This window comes from Peromyscus leucopus, chromosome 22, assembly GCF_004664715.2.
Source record: "Peromyscus leucopus breed LL Stock chromosome 22, UCI_PerLeu_2.1, whole genome shotgun sequence".
Lineage (NCBI taxonomy): Eukaryota > Metazoa > Chordata > Mammalia > Rodentia > Cricetidae > Peromyscus > Peromyscus leucopus.
In genome coordinates, this window is record NC_051081.1 from 52,639,864 (window position 1) to 52,665,478 (window position 25,615).

The 25,615-nt window shown below is 48.0% G+C and overlaps 1 protein-coding gene across 1 annotated transcript in view; it reads left to right on the top strand.

Moving 5' to 3' along the window:
• The first annotated feature begins 335 nt into the window (after positions 1-335).
• Trappc12 (trafficking protein particle complex 12) overlaps positions 336-25,615 on the top strand; it is a 69,196-nt gene continuing 43,916 nt past the window's right edge. Inside the window, exons 1-3 of the mRNA XM_028883156.2 lie at positions 336-487; positions 2,998-4,241; positions 14,228-14,344. Coding sequence (XP_028738989.1) covers positions 3,003-4,241; positions 14,228-14,344 — 1,356 coding nt within the window. The 5' untranslated portion in view covers positions 336-487; positions 2,998-3,002. The remainder of the gene's footprint in view (positions 488-2,997; positions 4,242-14,227; positions 14,345-25,615) is intronic.

Consider the following 25,615-nt stretch of genomic DNA (forward strand, 5'->3'; position numbering starts at 1 on the left):
AACCAAGAAAGCAGAGTCCCTGACTTGAGAACCACACTCAACCAGCCAACTCCAGCAAGCGGGGCTGACTCTTGACCCTCCCTCCACCTCCCGTCTCTGTGGATGTTAGCACACACTGCCACAGACACAGGGTGGGGAAAGCGGAGACCCAGCAGGCACAAACACAAAGCCCTAGAAAAAGCATCCTCGGTTGCTGTCAGCCCCAAGGACAGATGATTTCATTCAATCACCGGGCCCCACCCTTCTCGTGCTCCAAACATTTTGCCCTTAGGTCCCGCCCACCGCCCGTGAACCGGAAATGTGCTGGCTTCCGGCTTCTAGTGGTAGCTCCCGAACTGAGCATATGCGGAAGTCGAGCTTTGCGAGCCGGCCCGCGCAGGCGCATAAGCCCGTGGGAACTTGGATCTTGAGTCGGTTTCAGGTCTTCAGTCATCTCTCCGGACCCTTTTCAGCCGTGGGTGATCCGCCCCCCGGGGGCGGGTGGCAGGTGAGCAGTGGGCCGCAGTCCGGAGGGGTCGCCGGGGCCCTCGACCTTCCCACGGAGGGCGGCGTCCGCGCGCGTCGTCACCGCTCGCCCCCACGCCGGCCTGGGACCTGCCCATCTGTGGCGGCCCCAGCAGGGGTTGCCTGTTGGCTTTAGCCAACTCTGTGTGCCCTGTGGTTTCTGGTTTTGGACAAAGTACACGCCCTCCAGGCCTCAGTGTCTCATGTACAAAGTGAGGGTCAGGTTCACTGCATGCATAGTAGGTGCCCGTGTTTACATAGCAATGCTCATGGTATGTTTTTGTTTTACCCCAACTTTTGCTCCTGCCGTCCTCGGTGTCTGATCTCCCCACAATTAGACAACGCTGTTAGCCAGGCGCGGGGTGCCTTAACAGACCTGAGCTCGGGAGAGTGAGTAGTGTTGGCTGGGCAAAGTGATTCAGGAAGACTGCTACGTTTGAGGTCAGCCTGGGCTAAATAGGGGGACCCCCATCTCAAAAAGAAACGAAGGAAGGAAGGAGAGGACGGGAGTGTTGGTGCTGCGCCTGTATCAGCGTTTGGTAAGTGGAGGCAGGAGGATCAGGAGTTCGAGGTCGTCTTCTGTTACATAACAAATTTAAAGCCAGCATAGGTTCCCTCAGTCCTTGATTTATAAAAACAAATTCTCACACATAATAAAAAGCTAAGTAAAGCTGGGCATGGTGGCACATGCCTTTAATCCTAGGACTTGGAGGGCAGAGGCAGGCAGGTCTCTGTGAGCTCCAGGCCACCCTGGTCTACAAAGTGAGTTCCCAGGACAGGTAGGGCTATTACACAGAGACAGCCTGTCTCCAAAAACAAGCAAACCAAAACAAAAAACAGCTAAGTCAAAACAAACATAAATGTCAGCCAGCTAGTATGTAGTAAAATTGGGGCATATGTACTGTTACAGAGAGTGGAAAGGAGTTCTGCTACCGTGGAAAAACTACAGTTCCTTGTTAAAATAAAAAGTGATTACTGTCAGTCAGCGATGGCATATGTTTTTAATACCAGCACTCAGGAGGCAGGGGTTAGCAGACCTCTGAGTTCCAGGACAGCCAGGGCTACACAGAGAAACCCTGTCTGGGAAAAACACACACAAACACACAAACAAAAACCGTGATTACCATATGATCTAGCACTTCCCTCTCTGGGCACTGGAATAGGATGTACCAAAGAACTGAAATTAGAATCTCAAAGATGCATTCACACATCCTGTTCGCAGCAGCAGTGTGTACCGTCACTAGAGGCTAGAAGAAACCCAAGGGTGTTGTAATGGGTAAAGGGATAAACCAGCTGCCACATGCCTGCCATGCAGTGTTATCCTCCTATCAGAGGGAATGAACGCCATGCCATGCATGCTGCAGGATCGGTGTTCTGTATGGTGTGGAGAATGAGCTACATTAGCCAGGCTTCCAGTTCTAATGACTGAGCATGTAGGGAAAGAAAGCCCATGCATGCTGCAGCATGGATGTTTGGTACAGTGTGGAGAATGATCTATGATAGCCATGCTTGCAGCTCAGATGAGTGAGCATGTAGGGGAGGAACACGCATGCATGCTGCAGCATGGATGTTCAGTATAGTGTGGAGAATGAGCTACGATAGCCAGGCTTCCAGTTCAGATGAGTGAGCATTTAGCAAGCAAAGAGCTAATAACACCCAGCAGACAAAAGCAACAAGTCATCAAAAACAACAAAGCCTCATCCAGTCATAGCTCACAACATCCAGCAGGGAAGACCGAAGTAATCTGACTGAGAGTGAGCAGAGGACATCCTCCTGCAGAGTCTGCTGGGGAAGTCTGGATTGAGGGTCCTGGGCAGAGCAGAGCAGTCCATGGATGAGTATCCCTGGTGTCTGTTGCCAATGGTTACCTTCTAGCTGTGCTCAAGAGCATGTTTTTACTGTGTTGCTGTTCTCAGCCTGTACCTAGACAGGGCCCTTGGAGGACACTATGAGGCAGACAGGGTTGTGCCTGAGATGGGGGAGGGGGCATATCCCAGCTGCACGGATAACGACATCCATTACAGTGGATGAGTGCTTTATGAGCTACTTAAATGAGGCACCTAGAAATCTAAAAAAGACAGGAGTAGGGTGGTAGCTGTCCTGGTGTGAACGGGGCGGGGTAGATTTAATGGGTGTAGAATTTTTGTTTTGCAAGATGATCAGAATTCTAGAGGTTGATTGGACAGCAGCGAGAATGCTCTAAACATTGCTGAGCTGCACGCTGAAAGACGGTGAGCAGTAGATTTGTGTGTGCTTTATCACAATTAAAAATAAGTAGATAAACTAGAGAAAGAAATTTCTAATTTTGTACCATTTGGATGCAGAACTCTTAAAACCTTTGTCCCACTGAGCAACAAGATAAAAGTAGCACAGCCCATTGTCTCAGAACCGCAGAGGTGGTGAGTTCAAGTCCACCCAGGTTATGTGAGATCCTTTCTCAGGGGAAAAAAAAAAAAAGACAGTGGTGTGATTCGTGACTGTCTCTATCTTTAGGCAACATGGAGGAAGCTAAAGATGGTGAACAGAGCCCAGGTGAGGCATCTCCTCCAGCCCAGGCGGGGCCTGAAAATATCCCCGAGCCAGTGTCTGGGGAGGAGGGCCAGCTGCTGTATCATGAGGAGACCATCGACCTTGGTGGAGATGAGTTTGGATCCGAAGAGAAGGAGCCGTCCTCCGAAGACTCCCGCAGCTTCGCAGATAAGCTCAATGAGCACATGATGGAGAGCGTGCTCATCTCCGACTCTCCCAACAACAGCGAGGGCGACGTGGGTGACCTCCTCGGCTGTCTGCAGGACGTGGCGGCGGCGGAGCCCCCCGGAGGTGCCACCGATTGCGGGCTGCCCGCTGCCGCAGACAGAGAAGTGGCGGACACCCTGAGTAATGAAAGTGAGACCGATGGAGACGATACGCCCAGAGACGTTTCAGACATGACACCTGATAGCAGAGCATCTCTGAAAGAAGACTCGACGCAGGAAGATGTGACGGGCATGCCCGCGCTGGAGAATGCGGGCGCGGGGGACGTGGGGCCCAGGGATGGCCAAACCCCCCCAGAAGAACGGACCTCAGAAGTGTCCTCCAGCCAGTCCTCCTCCAAAGACGAGCCCCTCCCTGTCTGCACCATCTTCAGCCAGGCCACCGCGACTCCCGCTCAGCCGCACCTGTTTCTGCAGGATGGCTTCGAGTCCCAGATGGTGAAATCTCCGAGTTTCAGTAGCACCAGTGAGACATCAGCCAAGACCCCTCCTCCCATGGTCCAGCCCAGTCCCAGCCTGAGTACATTTTTTGGAGATACAATGAGCTCCAATTCCTTGGCCTCTGACTTCTTTGACTCCTTCACGACTTCCCCTTTCATTTCAGTCAGTAACCCCAACGCAGGTTCCCCAGTTCCAGAAAAGCTGTCTTCACTCACTGGCCCTGTGGGAGAAAAGTCGCCAAGTTCCACCAGCCCATCATACTCTACACGGATGGAGAGATCGGAATCGGGTGTCTCCCCGGCACCTCTGGGTGTCCCTGAGTCTCCAAAGCCATTCTCACAGATCCAGGCTGTGTTTGCCGGGAGTGACGACCCCTTCGCCACGGCCCTGAGCATGAGCGAGATGGACCGGAGGAATGATGCGTGGCTCCCCAGCCAGGAGACCAGAGAGGTCCTGATGAAGGTCGCCACCCAGCAGTATGGCACTGTGTTCATAGACAAGGAGAACCTCACCATGCCTGGCCTCAAGTTTGACAACATTCAGGTAGGGTGTGGAACGTTTGTGTCCATATCTCACCCCCCCCCATGTCACCTCTTTCTAGAAACGTGTACAACAGAGACTTGGCAGCAGCCATAACTCTAGCCTCCGGAGCAGAATGTAAACAAATTAATAAAGAATGTGTTCTAGGGCTGGAGAGATGGCTCAGTGGTTGGTAGTGTTTGGTATGCCAGAGCACTAGAGTCCTACAGTTCCCAGCACCAACATCAGGCCCCTCGCAGCTGCCTATAACTGCAGCTCCAAAGGAGCCAATCCCCTCCTCTGGCTTCTGCAGGCATTGCACTCATGTGCGCATACCCCACCCCCACCCCCAGACAGACAGACAGACAGACAGACACACACACACACACACACACACACACACACACACAAAACTAAAAATAAATCTTTATACAAGAAAATAATGCTTTTCAAAGGTTTTACCTGATAGTGGGTATTGGTAAAATTATTATGGCCATTCCACATAGTTAAAAGAAAGATTTTATTTAGTGGGTAACTTACAAATGAAGGGAAAGGTAGGTGGTGGGGTCTGCGGAAGGTGTATCACAGTCCAGCGGTGTTCTCTGGAGCTCTGCTTGGTCAACATCCACTGTCCAGGGTCCAGGAACAGAGAGAGAGCTGGCCCATCCCCATCTCGGGTCTCCAGGGTTCTGCCTTGGCCCCGCCTTGTAGGCGTGACAGTTGCCGAAGCCTCAGTGGGGGTTGGAACTTCCTGATTAAAGCTGGAATGGCTCCCCACTACAGTGGGAGATTAGGTCAGACCCAGTGCGGGATCGTGGGTGACTAAAGGCAGTGAAGATCTCTCTCTAGATGGCCGTGGTTCTGAGTCTGGAACTTTCCAGCCTTCTGCAATTTCTCAACCTGTGGGTGGTGACCTCTTCTCAAACAGCTTTTTCACAGGGCTCAGCTAAGACCGGAGGATAACCCAGATATTTACATTACGATTTATAGCAGTAGCAAAATTACAGTTACTAAGTAGGAACCAAAATGATTTTATGGTTAGGGGTCACCACAACAGGAGAAACTGTTTTAGAGGGTCAAGGCGTTAGGAAGGTTGAGAACCACCATTCTAATCAGTCAACCTTACAGAGGCTTCAATGTGGGCGTGGCTTTCTTCTGGGAAGAAGACGCCCATCAGCTGTCCTCCCTCTGACACTGCCTTGGTTCGAGTGTTCTTTGTTCTAAATCAGCTCCCAAAACACATTGAGGTTTGTTTTCCAAGTGGCTCATCTCAGTTATCTAATTAAAAGTCTCCTAGTTATGGGATAAATTTCTATTACTTATTTATTAAGCAACTTCATTGGCAATCCAATTAAGTTAGTGAGGCCTTAGAGTTATGTTTGCAAAGCTGTATTCAGCGGTAGTATCATCCCGCAAGGACATGCATGTTTTCATCCAAGTGCTCTGCTGGATGGTGTCTTAGTTAGGGTGACTATTACTGTGATAACATACCATGACCAGAGGCAACGTGGGGGAAGAAAGGGTTTATTTCACTCATGGTTCCATATCACAGTTCATCATCAAAGGACATCAGGACAGGAACTCAAGCAGGACAGGAACCTGGAAGCAGGAGCTGATGCAGAGGCCATGGAGGGTGCCACTTACTGGCTTGCTCATCATGATTTGCTCAGCCTGCTTTCTTACAGAACCCAGGACCACCAGCCTGGGAATGGCTCCACCCACAATGGGCTGGGCCCTCCCCCATCATTCACTAATTAAGAAAATGCCCTACAGGTTGACTGCAGCCTGATGTTCTGGAGGCATTTTCTCAGGTGGGGCTCCCTTCTCTCTGATGACCCTAGCCTGTCTCAAGGTGACATAAAACTAGCCAGCACAGATGACATTCATTCCTTTTCATCCTGTGTAGCAAGCAAACAGTAGTAGGTTTTCACCGTGGCACTTCCGTCCTCGGATAGCATGTTCTGTGCTCACATTCACCTCCCATCTTCCTCTCCTGTCCTCTCTGTCACCACCCAGCTTCTCTCCTCCAAAGCCCGTTCTGCTTGTCATGGCATGCGTGTGTGTTAATCTAGGCTCCACATATGAAAGAGAACATAAGGTTTTTTTTCTTTTTTCTATTATCCTCTCTTGCTCCCCTCCCTTCCCTTCCCCCCAATAAAGTCCCCTTTCTACTTTCATATCTTGTATTTTTTTCCCCATGAAAAATGTTTTTGTTTTAGAAAGAAAAACATAATCAAGGCCCTTGTCCTGCCACTTTATATACAACTCTTATACGCATATATGTGTGTACAGCTATATGTTTATAAACAGGTATGCAGATGTTTTCTGGGTAGTAGAGTAGCATTTTCTTATGTAGCCATTAGAAACAATCAAAAATCATTAGAAAATGTGTGATGGCAACAGCACATTATTTACTTCTAATTTTTTAACGTAGATTCCTCATTGTGCAGGAACCATGAAATATTTGTCTTTCAGGTTCTGCTTTATTTTGGTACATTTCCCTGCAAATGACATGACTTTGTTCTCCTTTATGGCTGCAGAAAACTCCAGTGTATTTATAGACCATCTTTATCCACTTATCTGTTGATGGCATCTAGGCTGGCTCTGCACTAACCTGACTGTTGTGGGTCTAGTGTGGGAGTGCATGTGGATAACAAAGACTTCTGTGGGGTGCTGCAGTGCATGTGGATGATGGGGATCTCTGTGCTGTGCTGCAGTGCATGTGGGTGACGGGGATCTCTGTGGGGTGCTGCAGTACATGTGGATGATGGGGGTCTCTGTGGGGTGCTGCAGTACATGTGGATGATGGGGATCTCTGTGGGGTGCTGCAGTGCATGTGGGTGACGGGGATCTCTGTGCTGTGCTGCAGTGCATGTGGATGACGGGGATCTCTGTGGGGTGCTGCAGTACATGTGGATGGCGGGGATCTCTGTGGGGTGCTGCAGTACATGTGGATGACGGGGATCTCTGCTGTGCTGCAGTGCATGTGGATGACGGGGATCTCTGTGGGGTGCTGCAGTACATGTGGATGACAGGGATCTCTGTGCTGTGCTGCAGTACATGTGGATGATGGGGGTCTCTGTGGGGTGCTGCAGTGCATGTGGATGACGGGGATCTCTGTGGGGTGCTGCAGTGCATGTGGATGACAGGGATCTCTGTGGGGTGCTGCAGTACATGTGGATGACAGGGATCTCTGTGGGGTGCTGCAGTACATGTGGATGATGGGGATCTCTGTGGGTGCTGCAGTGCATGTGGATGGCAGGGATCTCTGTGGGGTGCTGCAGTACATGTGGATGTGGGGATCTCTGTGGGGTGCTGACTTCAGGTGCTTGACTTCCTTCTAGGATAAACCTGGAATGGTATAGCTGGATTACATAGTGGTTTTGTTGTTGTTGTTTTGTGTTTGTTTTGGAGACAGGGTTTTGCTGCATAGCCCAGGTTGTCCTTGAACTTACTGGTAACTCGGGCTAACAACAACTTACAGTCCTCCTGTCTCTGCCTCCCAAGTGTGGGATCACAGTCCTGAGCCACCAAATCCGCCTCATATAATAGCTGTCTTTACAGAACCTCTGCACAGATTTCCTGTAACGCCTGCACCAGCTGCCCTTCTCAGTGCTCTCACCATGGCTGTGGGTGCTGTCTCACACTGTGTTGTATATATACATCTATCCTACAGATGACATCTATCCCATAGATGACATCACCTATCCTACAGATGACATCATCTATCCTACAGATGACATCATCTATCCTACAGATGACATCATCTATCCTACAGATGACATCTGTCCCATAGATGACATCACCTATCCTACAGATGACATCATCTATCCCACAGATGACATCATCTATCTACAGGTGACATCTATCCCATAGATGACATCATCTATCCTACAGATGACAGATGTTTTCAGATCTAGTCTGAGCTGAAGAACTGGAAGTTGCCTCAAATGAAACCACAGAGAATGTCACCTCATTCCTGATGGGATGGCTGTTAACAGAAAGACAGGCTATAGCAGTGACCGCAGTGACTGGAAATTAGTAAGCCATTATAGAAAGCAACCTGGAGGTACTTGAAGATACTAAAACTGAAATTTCCACATGATCCAACCAGAACGGAAGTCAGTAGCATAGAGAAAGTTGGACTCCCACGTTCTTTACAGCCTTGTTCATAATAGGGCGGTACAATCAGCCTGAGTCCATTTCTGGGTCCAGAGATAAAGAGAATGTGGTGGGTGCATGCAGGTAACTGTTACTCAGTCTTTACAAAGAAGACAAGGTGGTGGGTATATGCAGCTGACTTGGTCTTTAAAAAGAGACTCTGGTCATTTTGACAGTATGAGACAGCGTGAAGGATGAGATATTAAATGAAATAACTCAAACAAAGAAAGACAAATGCCACATAATCTTTTTTGGGGGGGTGGGGTTGAGACAGGTTTTCTGTGTAACAGCCCTGGCTGTCCTGGAACTCACTCTGTAGACCAGGCTGGCCTTTAACTCACAGAGATCCAACTGCCTCTGCTTCTCAAGTGTTGGGATTCGAGGTGTGTACTAACACCACTCAGCATACCACATATTCTTACATGTAAACAAACAAACAAAAAAAGAATGAACTCTTAGCAGACAGTACAGTAGAAGTTTGTGGGAGCCAAGTTTGAGGTAAAGCCACGTGGGTGAGATCTAATGTACAGGATAATGGCCCAGTTAGAGTTCTCTACAATTAACTTAGAAATTATTACAGCAGGTTTTAAATATCACACACACACACACACACACACACACACACACACACAGTAGCTATGGGTAGTGATGGTGTTTCATTAATTTGTGTTATTCAGTACACCGTATCCATGTATTAAATCAGTGGGTTGGACATCCTGGATACACGGAGTTTTGTGTCATTAAATATCCTTTATAAGAAGGATGAAGCCATGCATCGTAGCACACAGCCGTGTCCCTGTATATGAGAAATAGAGGCAAGAGGATCAAGAGGCTTAACCTAAATACCTAGTTCAACTTGGCACAGGCTAGAGTCGTCTGAAAGGAGGTAACCCCAACTGAGAAAATGCTTCTATGAGATCTAGCTGTGGGGCGATTTCTCAATTAGTGATTGATGGGGGAGGGCCCAGCCCATTGTGGGTGGGGCCATCCCTAGGCTGGTGGTCTTGGGTTCTGTAAGAAATCAGGCTGAGCAAGCCATGGGGAGCAAGCCAGTAAGCAGGGCCCCTCCATGGCCTCCGTATCAGCTCCTGCCTCCAGGTTCCTGTCCTGCTTGAGTTCCTGTCCTGACTTCCTTCAGAGATGGACTGTACATGTAAGGATAAGCCAGATAAACCCTTTCCTCCCCACAAGTTGCTTTTGGTCATGGTGTTTCATCACAGCAATAGTAACCCTAACAACTGAGACATGGGGCTATATGAGACCTTGCCTCAAAAAAGCATAATCAAATGAAATAAAGAAAATGGTTTATATTTAACCATACTCCTTTAAAGTAGAAGACTGGAGAAGTGGTTCTGCAGATAAAATGCTTCCTGCTCTTGCAGAGGACCCAGGTTCGATTCCCAGCACTCAGGTCAGGTGGCTCACAACCTCCTGTAACTCCAGCTCTAAGGACCTGACACCCTCCTCTGGCCTCTGCAGACACTGCACATGTGGTATAAAGCAGAGCTAGAAATCAAATTAACCAAACGGTTTCATTTTAACAGCTGGTAGAGAAGAAGTATTTGGGGGCATGCAGATCTTCTTTGAGGGTCCCAACAGCTACCTGTGCATAGACGTTCCCTCGCTGATGCATGAGTATTGCATGAACTCTGTCTTGAAGGAGCTGTTTCAGGTGCTTGCTCTGCTAGTAGCGTGTGTGACCCAGAGGAATACGTGGAACGGTGAAACTTGAATGAACCTTTGAGTTGGAATTTCTGCTGAGCTGCGTTAACCCAGTCCAGCAGCAATGAAAGTGACAGTGGCTGGATTGGATAGGATTGTGGCCCTGTGGTAGAAAAGCCAGCTGCATGTGACCAGGGCTGTGTTCCACCCTAACAAAAGTATGTCCACTTGTCGTGACTCCCCCACCCCACAGAGTGAGGGAGGAAGGGGCACTTGAGCATGCCTTTGGCAGGTTGTCTACTGGAGGACAAAGTCTGTGTACCCTACCCTGTGTCCCTTGGTCCAGGACTCAGCCACTTGACCTCTCCAGCCTTCAGATCAGTTAGTTAGGCAGAGGTAAGGTGTTATATCCCTAGATGGTGAAAGCAGAGATATATGGCTAAGTCTCTTCTGCCATGACTTCCCCTGACACAAAAAGTCCCAGGTTCTCAATCTGTAGTCAGTGCTGTTGCTGAACTACCAAACCGTATGGCTGCACCTGCCACGGTGCACACATGCATGCATCCTGTGGCTGCACCTGCAGGTGTGTCCAGCATGTAAGTAGGTTCCAGATCTGCCCTGTGCTGAATTATTAGAAACTGTGGGCAGGGTTTCAGACCGAGTGAAACTCATCATGCAGCCAATGTCTGTGTCCCTCTGTATGTGTGTCGTGCACACTCATGCTCCTGTTAGTAGTTTAGCAAAGTAACAATGTTACAAGTAAGGTGTGTTGAGTGCAAGTGATTCTAGCAGCAGGGAGGCCCAAGCAGAGGACTGGGAGTTCGAGGCCAGCCTGAGTGACGTAGCGAGACATGTGTGCAGAGTCCTGTGTAGGGGTGTGTGCCATTGTTCTCCTTGTCTGTGGAGAATGTGTGCCTGACCTGTAATAAGTAGCTGAACTGGCTTCCAAAAGAGGTGTATCAGTTTATGCTCTCTTCAGCATTGTGTGGTGGTTCTAGGAAATTTGGGGACAGGTTGGGGGGGTGGTTGTTTCACTTTACAATCATGGTGGCTGTGTAGTGCTGTTTTCTTGGAATTTGAATTTGCATTCACTAGTCACTTCTGTTATCAAACTTTGGTATATAGGCTATTTTTTAATCTTTTTTCCCTTACATTTATTTACTTATTTGCTGGGAGGCAGCGCATGTGGAAATCAATGGACGATTTGTAGAAGCGCTCTCTCCTTCTACCATGTGGGGCCTGAGGATCAAGCCCAGGTCGTCGGGCCTGGGACCATCTTCACCCACCGAGCCATCCTGCCAGCCCTCAGATAACAATTTGCGAAGTTGTCTGTTTAAAAAAAAAAAAAAGTTCCAGGGAATCTGGCACCCCTAACACAGATATATATGCAGGCAAAACACCAATGCACATAAAAAAATAAAAATAAATCTTAAAAAAAAATAGGCATCATAGATTCTTTTTAAAAAAATGTTTTTGTCTTTTATGCTATGGATATTTGTCTTACTGTTAGTGGCTGACTTGAAAAGCTCTTTAACTGTTCCGATGGAAGTGAGCAATATTTATATAGCAAATATTTTTCCCTTTTCTGGACCTTGCTATTACGTATTCTTATGGTGTCTGAAAGCCGAAACCCTAATTTTTCATTGTAGGCCTATTAGTCCATCTGGAATCTCCCAGCTGTCGTTAGCTGGAAATCCTCTTACATCGTCATGGTTGAAGGCACCAGGGACGCTTCGTTACTATCTTCTGGGGAGCTTCGCAGTTCTCGCCCCTGCTCCTCAGTAGCTCGTGTGTGCTTCCTCCCAGGTTGCTCTTAAGATTTAATCACTCTGGGGTGGATCGATGGCTCAGTGGTTAAGGGCACTTGATGGCCCTTTTGAGGACAGTTCAGTTCCCAGCACCTACGTGGCAGCTCACAGCCATCCATAACTCCAGTCCCAAGGGATCTGACACTTCCTTCTGACCTCTTTGGCCACCAGGCGGGCACATGCATACATGCAGGCAAAACACTCGTGCATATAAAATAAATAAATCTAAAAAGAACAAGATTTAAATCTCCAATCAGCCATGGGGCTGGGCTGGAGAGATGGCTCAGTGATCGATCAGGATCACTTGTTTTTTCAGAAAACCCGAGCTCAGTCCCCTGCACCCCGACCTTCAAGAGCTGCTCATGCCCCTCGAGAGAACGGTGTGGCATGCTCATGGCTTTTCCTCCATGACCTCCATCCTTCCCGGGACTAAAGGGACCTCAGGTTCCAGCTGGATCCCAGCCCCACTGCAGCAGCCTAGCTTCCTCCTTATCCTGGTGGCCATAAGGGACATAAAGTATACCACTCCAGCATCTCACTTGCTGTCTTCACCTTGATTGGGGACACAGCAGACACAGGTTTGTCATTAGATATGTGGAGACAGCTAAAACATTGATTCGACAGACATACCTTTCTACCCAAGAGTCGCCTGTCCTAACTAACCTCTTTTTTTAGTTTTTACATTATTATTATTTATAAATATACATTATTTATTAGTGTGTATTGTGTTGTGTGCAGTGTGTGTGTGTGTGTGTGTGTGTGTGTGTGCGCGCGCGCGCGCATGTGCATGTTCCACAGAGCATAGATGGAGGTCAGGGACAGCTTCATAGAGTTTGTTCTCTCCTCCACCTTTACATGGATTCCAAGGACTGAACTCAGGTCACCAGGCTGGCCTGGTGTGAGAGAAGTGCTGTTACCTGCCAGGCCATCTTGCAGGCTCCACTAACTGAACTTTAAGGAAAAGAATTTTAAGGATAAAAGATATTTATGGTGTGAATTCATTGATGGGGAATGCCGCTGGGATGGAAGACATGTGTCTGCCTGGCCGACCTGGCGTTCAGATTTGAGTTTGCTTTTTTGCCCAGCTCTCTGCCCCCCAGCTCTAGGAATTCTCTGTATCTGGCACGGGTAGCAGTTTTACAGCTCTTGAGGTCACACATTTTAGCCCTTTTATTTGCCCTCTAAACATCACTTGTAGATCACACAGCTACTCTTGCAGCTGTGATAATTCAAGTATTTTACCTTATTCTCTAAAAGCAGAACTTACAGAATTGCTGCTACTAAATTTTGCCCTAGTGTAGGAAGATGCGTGGCCTGACCCCTTTAAGCACCAGGCTCACCCACCACACAGGGCCAGAAACATCATGGAGCCCACATGACCCTCCCACTGAGGCTGCCAGCCTACCTCTCTAGGTGCCTAAAGAGCAGACAGCGTCAACAGGACAGGAAGCATCATCTCCAGCAGGCGGGTCTGGGTTCCCCTGGACACCAAGGTCTGCGCTGAACCAGCTTCTTGGTGTGAGCATACCGAATACTTGCCCCCATTTGTTGCTGACTTGGCACATCAGTCGCCTCCGTTAGGTAGCCTTTGGGCGTCAGGAGTTTGAACAGAACTATCATGAGACTCAGCATGTGCCATGCTTCATTCCAGTTAGGTTTTCCCTGTCATTCAAGTCCTAGGTTCTTCTCCCTGAGCAGCTCATATGAACACACCCACACACACCCCCAGTTTTCTGTGACTTCTCTTTTAAAGGAAGTAAAAGGCTTGAAGTAACACCTAATGTCCTCCACCCTGACTCTGGGTGGGCACAACCAGAAAAATCAAGTTGGGAGACAAAAATTGCCCCGGTGCAGAAATAGTCTTAGAGCATTTCCTCCAGCTCCAACAAGCCCAGAGCTCCAGGACAAGGCTGGGACAGAGCCCTCTTCACCTTGGGCTTAGCTGTGAACTTAGTATTAAGAAGGGGCCACCAGTATGGAGGTAACTTCACACACACACACACACACACACACACACACACACACACACACACGGCACCCCAGTAAGCCTGAGGAACTGGTGTGATATCGGTGCAGCCCTGTTCAGTCTCCCACACAGTGCTTCTCTGAGTGACCACAGGCCACTGTCTTCAGTGTGCCACCTCACGGGGGCCCTCTCTTTCCTGAGCCCATGCATGAAAGCCCCTGTCCTGGCCAGGTTGTAGTCTCTGCTAAAAGCCCTGATCTGTTGGTGATATACTGATTCCCAAAATAAAGAATAGCTGTAAGACTAGGAATCTTCTAGAAGTTATGGCTTAGCCTCTGGCTGATTTCAGCTTTCCTGTGCAGAGCCCGTGAATGTCTCATAGTCTCTGCCTCTCTTTCCCGCACTCTCTCTAGGGAGATGCAGTTAAGGACCTGATGCTTCGCTTCCTGGGTGAGAAGGCTGCAGCGAGGAGACAAGTCTTGACCGCCAGCTCGGTGGAGCAGTCTTTCGTGGGTCTGAAGCAGCTCATTGTAAGTAACACACGCTGATTTCAGCATCTTTGATAAGACCTGGCTTCCTTCATAGTCTTTGCACCCCTACCCCCACCCTCCTCCCCGGAAGTGAGTTGCTCTGAAGACAGCACCAGACGCTGTTGCACAGAAAGTGTTGCTGGGTTCCGTGTCCGTCCTGGGCAGCAGAAAGCGCTCCGTCCACGTGCTGCTCATTGGGAGTTCGTTTGGTGACCGCAGACAGCAGAGACTCCCGTTGGCTACAACAAGCGCAGATAGTTTGTTTTGCTTGTTTGTTCATTTTTATCTCTTGAGGCAGAGTCTCCCTGTGTCCCTCAGACTGGCTCTGAGTCACAGGCTTGAGTGATCCTCAGACTCTTAAGACAACAGGCCTTCGTCACCTTCCTCCTCACTCTATGACAACAGGCCTGCGTCACGGCCTTTATGGTCTTTTCAGATGTGCTCCATTTGCTCTGGCTCTACTGTTTAACTGGTGAATTCCCAAGTATTTCTGTGAACAGATCTCTCTAATCTGCTAGCCCTGCACCGTCATCCCTGCTCAGCCTGATCTCTCTCCAGTGAGTTCCTGACTCGTGGGAGAGCTTCAGCGGTGCTGGCTGCTCTTCTGGATTACCAGGGGGAAAGTCTCGGAAGTTGATCCCACATACATCCTGTAGGAATCCTCAGGCAGCCTTCTGGTAACGGATTACTCTCACATGGTAGCCTTATCTCAGAATCAGACAGCGCCTCCTTCCCCTGCCTCATTCACGAACTCTGGTGTCGCTCCTCCGTGGTGCCCGTGTCCAAGCGGTCAGTGGGTGTGCCATGTGAAGAGATCCGGGAAATGATGTGTTTGACTTCGGAAATGAGAGGTCAAGCTCTTGCTCTGACTGTTCAGACACTCTCCTAATTATGATGGACAGTCTAAAGGATCCATTCCCTTTTAAACTTTGAGTGAGAGGTGGGTTTCTTGCTTTATTACACTAATTTTTCAGGAGAACTACTTTTGTTACTCAGCTATTGCTGTGACCCAGTGAGACACTCAGCCATGGGGGACTGAGCAACAACTGGATTCTTGGACTTTCTATCCACAGCTAGCCACTGTTGGATTAGTTGAACTGCAGCCTGTAAGTCATTCCAATAAATTCCCTTTATATGTATATTCATTCTATAAGTTCTGTGACTCTAGAGAACCCTGACTGATACAGTAATAATTTTTTTAAAAAAATTTTAAAGGGAAAAAATCCTTCATGTGGCTTGGGCTTCTGAATTCAAGAGAACCCGTCCATGAAGGGGAAAAGCCACACTGCTTTGTTAAGAGTTGCTGTTAAAGATAAGACATCCTCCACTCCCTGACTGTGACTCAGGACACCTCTCAAACATCTGTAACCTCTGGCAGGTGAGGGCACAGGAATTGACTTGCCCTGAAGCACAGCACTTACACCACATCCAGGCTTTGTGTGGACTCAAAGATACAAAAGTCTCACTTTAAAAAAAAAAAAAAAAAAGACTTTTTATCTTTCTGGAGCCAAAGAAGGAGAAGTATGTCAGCTTTTCTTTTTTAAAACAGTTTAGAAAACTGAGGTAGATGTTGTGGCACATGCATGTGGTACCAGCACTGGAGAAGTGAAGGCCAGAAGACAAGTTCAAGGTCATCCTGAGCTACACAGTGAGGTCAAGGCTAGCCCAGGCAACGTGAAATCCTGTCTTAAAAAGCGTAGTTTTGAGATTTGGGGAGTCTTTTTTTTTTTTTTTTTTTTTTTTTAACTGACTGCTTCTTAATCTGCAAAATAAGGGAGGGGCCTCCACCACAAAGGACAGAATCACCCCAACCTCCATGCCTTCCTGACTGTGATAGACTGTAATTTGAAACTATAAGCTCAAATAAACCTTTTCCCCTAAAAGGGGGTGGGGGGGTGGGGGGGGAGAACTAATCCCACCCAGATGTCCTGGGGTGTCCCAGTGGTGCCCAAGACCTTGTGTTCTGCACAGCCCCTGAAGACCATGCTTTCTGATGGACTTTGATTAGTGATGACTTCCTGTCACATGAATCACCACCTGTGTGCACTGGGGTTTATGCTTTACAGAGTAATTACTAGAACCGGGCTGTGTCCAGGAATGGTGAGTGTGTGTGCGTGTGTGTGTGTGTGTGTGTGTGTGTGTGTGTGTGTGTGTGTGTCCATCTGTCTGTGTATCTGTTTCTGATGGACTTGAAACAAACCCCATGTTGTTTCTTCAGCTTACGTGTGTTTATTCAGCAAACACATCAGTCTTTTGGCTCTGGGGAGAAACAGCAAAAGTTGGCTAGCGCTCGCTCTCTGGAGTCACACCTTCACAATGTACTCAGATTTAGAGATTTGGCACAATAGTTTTTAAAACTTCGCACCCCAGACTCACTGACCTGAGGGGGCTCTTCCTCAGCATCTTCGGTCCTGACAGGATAGCCCACTTTTCCTGACGCTGGCAGTGAAGGTCGGTTCCTGTTTGCTCCGTCTCGCCACTTGCGCCCTCCACAGACAGCCGCCCGCTCAGAGCTTGCATAGCCGTTAGTTCCCAGGGTCGGTCACCACCAGGAATCCCTCGGGCCTTTTGTGCCCAGGATAAAGTCCCAACTGTTCCAGAGTGAGAGGCCAACCCCCCCCCATCTCCCTCCTCTGTACACTGCTTGTTCTAGAACAGTTGTGTGGTCACCAGAAACACACACCTTCACTAGATAACCTGGAAGAGTCCAGAGCCCAGCAGAGTCCTTGTCCTGTAACAGAGGCAGGCCGCTGTCACCACGGCAGCCGTTTATCAGCGGGAGCCTGGGCCTGCCAGCAGCAGTGTGACCCAGAGTCACCTCTCCTCTCGGCGTGTTTCACTACACGACCCATGTGTCCTCAGAAAGGTCAGTGACTCGCATGCTGCAGTGTACTGTATACGTAACAGTTAGGGTTAATTTTCAGTAAACGTCAATGTCCCATTGATTCTCTTACTGAAATGATTCTCCGATTATTCCTGTGATTTAAAGCTTTACGTAGCTCAGCATATCAACTCGTGCCTGTAATTCCAACAATCTGAGGCTGAGGTGGGAAGATTATGTGTTGGAGACCAGTCGGGGTTACGTAGCAAGACATTAAGAAGATAAGACTTTGTCAGAGAAAAAAGGAAGATGCTGGTTTTTTTAAAAGTCGGGGACAACTGCCTTCAGAGTCTGCTTTTCTTTGATTGTTGGTGAAGTTGTCGGTGGCCATCTCTGCAGCGTGGGAGCTGGTGAGGTGAACAGACCTTTCCATGGTAAGGGGCAGCCGTTCCCCTTCTCTCTATTTGGCCTTTAACACACACACACACACACACACACACACACACACACACACACAGTAGCCTGTCTTGATGACGGACAGGCTTCACTTGAAGCCTGACTTCATTCCCCAGTACATCTCTAAAGCCACACACGAGCCGTGTACGGATTGTGATCCTTCTGCTTTCTGTGTTTCTACCGTCTGTGGTTATTCCTGGTATTAATACATGCTTGCATTTTTTCTCCCCATACCTTGAAAATGTTAAGGTCATGGGAAATCTTACTGCAGGTCCCAACCAGGAAGCATCTTCAAGACAGGGGTGTATTTATAAAAAGACCATGGTGTTTAATTGTGTCCTAAAGGAATTCCTACCGTCTTTAAGGAGGAGAGAGCTTCTGAATATATTTTCCTACATCTCATCAGAGCATTCTAAGATTGTAATTTACAGATAAGTGAATGTCACTGCTGGAGAGAAGGACATTTTAATCACTCCTGTGGTGTCAAGGGCAGAATGAATGATGTCCTCTGAGTGCAAGCAGATGAGCTGTGCACTTACCATTACTTCTCACTGGACAGTTTGTCTTAGCTTTGGAAATCAGAGGATGCCTGTGTTCAGTTTTCAAACAGTCCTCTTATCTTCTTTCCTAGTTTTTAAAAAGCAATATTTAAATTTAGAAATTTTTCTAATCCCACACTGACTTCATCATCAGACTGCTACAAGGCCTATCTAGGGGAGATGAAGTTTTCATAAGGTTTCTTGAAGCCTAAAGTTTTGTGTGGCATGCTTCAAATACTAATTTTAAAAAATATTTCTTTACTGAACATTTCCAACGTCTCACATTGAAAATAGAAGGGAAAAAGGAAGGTAGGAAATGCTGAGAATAGCAAAAACTACTAAGAAAATAAATTACCTTCTCAAACAGCAGGTGGTGGGTGAACGACCCTAAGTAGCAGTCCTGAGGCTGGCAGTGTGGCTCGGCGATGGAGGGATTGTCTGGCATGTTCGAGGTTCAGTTCCAACGCCGCTGCCACCACCCAAAAAACCCCAAACATTGAGGATAATGATGAAAAAGACAACTGCTTTGGATAAACCTACAACTGAATATACGGAACTGACAGAAGATCTGCATTCAGGATATAAAAAGATATAAAAAAGGACTCCTCAAACCAAGAAGGAAAAGAAAAGAGACAGGAGGCGTGAAGAGGTTCCCGGAAATCAGGTGACCCGTAGCTGTCGGAAGAGCTCACCTCCAGCAGGAATCACCGAGCAGGAGTGTCCCAACACCAGCAGCTTGGCAGGGGTCAGCAGCACAGCCAGTCCATGAAACTGCCTTACAGAACAGCCTGACAGCAGCTGTGTTAGTTAGGGTTTCTGTCGCTGCGATGAAACACCATAACCAAAAGCAGAGTCCACAGAGGGGCGCTGCTTACTGGCTTGTTCCCCATGGCTTACTCAGCCTGTTTTCTTATAGCACCCAGGACCACCAGCCCCGGGGTGGCCCCACCCACAGTGATCTAGGCCCACCCACATTAATCATTTGTCAAGAAAATGCCCTGCACATTTAACTACAGGCCAGTCTAGTGGAAGCGTTTTCTCAATTGAGGTTCCCTCTTCCTGAATGACTATAGTTTGTGTCAAGTTGATATAAAACCAGCCAGCATGTGGATGTTTGGTAACCTTTGACCCCACAGTTCCACCTCTAATGTTAGGCTTTGGAAGACTTCTTGGAGGGCCAGATGTGGTGACTCACATCTGCAGTCCCAACAGGTGATTGGGAAACAGAAGCAAAAGGATCCAGACCTCAAAGGCAGCCTCAGCTGCATAGCAAGTTCAGGGCAAGCTAGGGTACATCAGATCCTGTCTCAAAGATCCAGAACACCCAAAAACTCCTGGAGAAAGGATACGGATGTAGCATAGTGGCATAGTACTTGCTTGGTATGCACAATACCACAGGAAAAGGAGAGGGGAGGCATAGGGGATTGTGATTGACGAGGCAAGGCAGACAGAAAAGAATGCCTAGAACCCCAGCCCTCCAGGTGGAAGCAGGAAGCTTCCAGCCCAGGCCTGGCTGCACATCAGACATGTCTCAAAACAAAAACAAGAAACCATAGCAAACTATAGAAAACCTCCTGTGTACAGGATCAAAAGATGTTCCAAAAATACCTCTTACATCCAAGCATGGTGGTGAACACCTTTAATCCCAGTCCCGAGGAGGCAGAGGCAGGTACAGATCTCTGAGCTCATACCCAACCTGGTCTACAAATCAAGTTCCAGGCCAGCCAAAGCTGCACAGTGAGACTATCCCAAAAAGAAAAAAAGTTACAAGGGCTGGTAGCTGGTGGTTCAGTGGGTAAGAGTGCTTGCTGTGTAAGCTGGGCCCAGGTTCAAATCCCCAGCACCACATAAAAGCCAGGCGTGGGTGCATGTGCCCATAATTGTAGCACTCCAGAAGAAACAAATGGGTCCCAGGGGGCGTTCTGGCCAGTCAGCATAACCAAAAAGGCAAGCTTCCAGTACAGAGAGAGATGATGTCTCGAGGAGATGAGCAGAGAGCAGTGGAGAAAGACACCCAACTTCCTCCGCTGGCCTCTACACACATGCATGAAAAGTATGTACACGTACACACAAAAAAGCATATTTTTTACATATTTGTTGTTGCTAAAAAAAAGTTATTAAAATGTGTAGTAGCGGAATGAAGAGATGGCTCAGCACTTAAGAGTACTGGCTGCTCTTCCAGAGGACCAGGGTTCAATTCCCAACAACCACATGGCAGCTCACAGCTGTCTGTAACTCCAGTTCCAGGGGATCTAACACTCTCACACAGACATGCATGCAGGCAAAACATCAATGCACATTCAGTAAGTAAGTAAGTAAATAAATAAATAAATCTTAAAAAAAAAAAACTGTAATAGCAAACAACAAAAGAAAATTTTTAGGGCTGGAGAGATGGCTCAGTGGTCCTGAGTTCAATTCCCAGCAACCACATGGTGGCTCACAACCATCTGTAGTGAGATCTGGTGCCCTCTTCTGGCAGGCAGGCATACATGCAGACAGAACAGTATATTCATAATAAATCTTAAAAAAAAAAAAAAAAAAAAAGAAAAGAAAACCTTTAATACCAAACAACAAAAGAAAATCATGTTATGTGCAGTCAATTAAACACTTTGGAGCAATTGAAATAAATGAACCACAGCCACATTCATAAATACAGATAAATTTGAAAAGCAGTATTGAACAATAAAAGCAAATTACACAAGCTTGCCTAGAGGGTACTAGTTTACATTCATATTTGAAAACTGATGGATGACACCTTAGCCATGACTCAGAAAGCCAGGCACAGTGGAACTTAGCACTTTCCCTGCATACTCTCCCAGCACCTGTTACAAGTCGTCCTCTATGTTAACAGGGCCCTAGAGATCTTGTCCCTTGCTGGCTCTATCCACACCCTTGTAACATCCCTCCCTCCCTCTTCAGGAACCCATGACAGAGCAGTGACTTCTCTGTCCTGACTGGCTCCCAAAGGATCTAATGGAGACTAGTGAGGAAAGGGCCGTGGTCATGGTTGGCTCCCTTGGTGACAAGAAGTTATTCCAAATGAGTCTTCTGTCTTTGCTCATGAGGAAATGAAGAGCTGGGGAGGTCTGGCTGGGAGCTGGATCTACTGGCATGCAGAATGTGATGTCTTCCGTCATCAGTGGTGACTTTCTGTGTAAATAACAATCTGAGGAAACCACATCCTTTTCCCTACTTGCCTGCTTGACCCAGACCAGATGATCCAGATCACAACTAGAGATTGGTCCTGAGTTACCAGAGCCCTTTCGTTTTCCAAATCTGAACCTGGTCCTTTGCCCTCTGCCACAAGCTTCTTGTCTCCAAACACCCTCACAGCCCCAGAGTCTCCTGAGAAATGCAGGTGCCAGGGCTGCTGCCCTGGACCGCGGTGTGTTGTCGTAAGGAGGAAGTGCGTCCTTGTGACCCCAGAGTTTGGCTATCAGGTTAATGTACACTTTCTGAGGTTTAAGTGCATGCCATGTCTGGAAGAGTTACAGAGGTCACCACAGAGTTCTAGTGAGGCAACTGTGGGAATGGCACCCTGGGAGGAGCTGGTAACACCCTAATGCTGCTGCATTCGTCCAGGGAGGAAGCCACTTCCAGAGATTTACATTTACTTAAAAGATGAATAATTAAGATGATGAGTTTTCCTTCATTTTTATTAGCAGATCTAGTTTGAGATACAGAAGACAACTCGTATGGAATCACAGCAGGCTCCATGGGGTTTTTAAGACATTCTACTATTTTTAATCTTTTATGGAGCACTTCATATCTGCAAGTTCCTTACAAATAATTTTATTGCACATTTAAATGTTTTATCTGTTGTGGATATCCATACAGAGTGATTATAAAATGAGATAGGAGCCTTTACTACATAAGAATTGTTTTTAAAATATGTAAACAGATTTTTTCTTATGTACATATTTTTGCCCCCACACAAATTCCAGTTGTCTCTCTGATGTGTTGAGCAGATAACAACATACCGTGTGGCATCATTAAGCTCAGCATCCGGAGACTCGGTGTCTGCCCTCGCCACCACTCAGTGTCCGTGGAGATGGTTTCCAGGAACCCACGGGTCCCAAAGCCTGTGGGTCTTCAGACCTCTTGTATCCTGTGGCACAGTGTCTGCATGTTTCTCATACACAGTACGGTTGTCCCTTGCGTTCCTTCCAACACTGATGCCACAGGTGTGCCGTGAGCAGCTGTTGGGCTGTGTCAGGTGGGAAGTCGGGCGTGAAAACAGTGCACACGTGGTTTTCTAACTCTCACCATCCGCAGTTGGTTGGATTTGCACCTGCAGATTGTGCAGGTACAGAGGGCCGCTGGATCTAAATCCTTACACTTTCCACACACTCCCATGCCTGACCTCTGCTTACTGCTTACCCTACATGGCCACCATTTGGCACCTGGAAGAACATGTGACTGCTGAAGGGCTGTGTGGCTCAGTAGTCACTTACCGCTCCTGCGTGCTGTGGTTCTGATTGAAAAGGCATCACAGGGTTGGGTGGGGGCAGAGCCATCACTGGAGTGGGAAGGAATGGTAATGGGCATGCCCATTTCTAGAGGGCCAGACTGTGGGAGCTGTCCCGGGGTGGGGGCTTTTATTCACAATGCTTCTGAGATTACAGATGGGCATTTGTGTTGGCCTTATGCAGATAACATACAAGACCTTTGTATTTTTATGTACATGGTGTATGTATGTCTGCGAAGGTGATATTACAAAAAAATATGAAAGTGTATTTACAATATTACACTCCAATTTCAAGCGATACTGCCCTAGAGCTTTGTGTTTAAGGATCATTTTCCTTAGAGTCCCTTTTTTAGCAGTCGCATTTACTAACCCAGGGGTGGCTCCAGTTAAGCTAGCAGTTGAAGTAGCTACATGTGAAAAGTTGGTGCTAAGAAAATTAAGCAATAATGAAAGACTGTTTGGAGGCTGCTCGTTGCCCTGAGCCAGCTCCTCCTGTCCAGGTGATGGCTGAGCTTTCAGTGGAGCACCGGGGGCCTGGCCTGTGCGCCTCTGCCGCCTCCGCCTTTCAGTTTTCCTGTTTTTCTGCTGTCCACTCCAGTCTGTTTCCACCACCACCAAGTTTGTTCAGACTTCTCTCCCAGAGTACAGGAAAGGCTGTGGCGGCCTGCTTGAGAGATGACATGATAGTGTGGCCACCGTGTGCATTTTCCACAGTGCTGGTCCCTCTCCTGTTTGCTCCCTGTGGCCACCACAGCCTTGCTCGGTTCTCCAGCAGTCACGTTCCTTCCAGCCGCTGAATGGTGGCCGTGGTAGGGTCAAGCATGGAATGCTGTGCGCTTGCCCCAGCTCCTTTAGAGAGACTTAACATGAGGATCTGCTAGTGGTTCTGTAGCCAGAAGCCATCATACACACCCTGGGACAGACCACCTGCCGCGATTCTTTCTTCAGGGTCAGTCTTTGGGGGAAAACGACAACTCAGAGTGTGGTCATTTTCGAGACTGTCAGAACATACTGTTTCCCAGAAGACACATCACCATCCACCTTGATCCTCATGTTACTTTAGTATCTCCTTATTTGCCCTCGTTTTTATCCTCTTTTTAATCTTTGAAACTTTTTTTTTCTGATTTTTGAGGCTAACAAAGGCTTTTTAATGTTTGTGTTTCTTCGTTGGCATAAGTAAACACTTTTATTTATTGTCATTTTGTTTTGCTATAAGTTTGCTGTCTGCTCCCAATTCTTTGAATGTCTGTAGAAATGCTTTATTGTTAGAAATGCTACAATAAAGAACACTTTTCCAGGCGGGGGTGATGGGTGAACCAATCAGTACTTACTGTGTGACGGCTAGAACCCGAGTTTGACCACCAGAACGTGTGTTAAAAAGCCAGGCTTGCTTGTGTGCGTTTGCAAGTCTCGTGCTTGCAGTCTCAGCACTGGGGAAACAGGCAGACTGACCCTTAGGATTCACTTGGTTAGTGAGAGACCCTGTCTCAAGAAAATAAGATGGAGCACATCCGAGGAATGATGCGCAAGGTTGTCCTCTGACTTCCCTATGCATGCGCAAACACGCACAAACTCATTCCATTCTGAGCCCCGAAAATCAGATACTGATCTTTGTGGCCGCTGACCATTGGAGGCTCTTTTATCCCCGAGAGCTGGGTCCCATCCTTGGGTCAACACAGCCACGCTGAGCGTGCACATGAGGAAATGATGAGCAGGAGCGTCGGCCACGGTCTGGAAGGTGAGTCTGCTCCCAAAGTCTGCGGCTTTGACTAGGGGAGGCTCGGTGCACAAGCAGAGTGCGGCAGGGCGGCAGGGCTGGAGACGAGGACAGACAGAGCGTCTCAGAGGTAGCCAGTGAAGCTCTTTTGAATAATTGGTGTAATTATGCTTCCCCTAATGGTTGCATTAGCCCAAGCAGCTCACAGTGCTGATGCAGGTGTGTGTGCCTTCACGGGCAGACAAAGGGAAGGCCCTGGCCGAGCCGCGGGCTCCAGACAGCTGCGTAATGACAACAGTAAGGAAAGCGCATGAGACGTGTACTTAGGGAGCGCCTACTGTGTACAGGGGATGGTATTTTGTGTCGTGCCCAAGTAAGCAATCATCCGCGCTCTGGACCCGTCCACAAGACACCCACAGATGCTCTGTGGCATCTGCGTGCCCCAGGGCTGCCCAAGGCCACTCACTAACAACTGTTAACTCCTGTTCTTCGTTTCACAAGCAGAGAGGTGGGTGGGTGTGCTCTAACAGCCACACACCTGTGTAGCCATCTAGACACCTTTCCAGTTTTCTGTTTTCACCCTTCCTCCATTTGCAGCAGTTAGAAGTTGAATCCTTGTCCCCAATGGAGCAAGGTCTGGATTTCTTTTGTCCAGGCACAACTAGGCCTTACCTGGGTACACGTTATCTTGGGACTGTCACATCCTTTTACTCTGGTTTTTGAGTTTGGGGTTTTATTGTTATTTGTTCATGGGCTTTTTGTTTTGTTTTCTGTTTTTTTTTTTGAGACAAGGTCTTGCTGTGTAGCCTCATGTCTTAGTTGGGGTTTCTATTTGCTGTGAAGAGACACCATGGCCATGGCAACTCTTATAAAGGAAAACATTTAATTGGGGCTGGCTTACAGTTCAGATTCAGTCCATTATCATCATGATGGGAAGCATGTTGGCATGCTGGCAGATGTGGTGCTGAAGAGGTAGCCAGGAGCTCAACATCTGGATCCACAGGCAGCAGAAGAGAATAAGACACACTAGGCCTAGTTTGAGCATCTGAACCCTCAAAGCCCACCCCCAGTGACACACTTCCTCCAACAAGGCCACACCCCCTAATAGTGCCACTCCCTGAGCCTATGAAGGCCAGTTTCTTTCAAACCACCACACCTAGACTGGCCTCAAACTCACCTTGCGACCTCAAACAATGTAGGGCTGCAGACAGATGCCGCCGTACCCCCCTTGATCGCTCCTGCCTGGGATCCAGGTGCACAGGCGGATTTG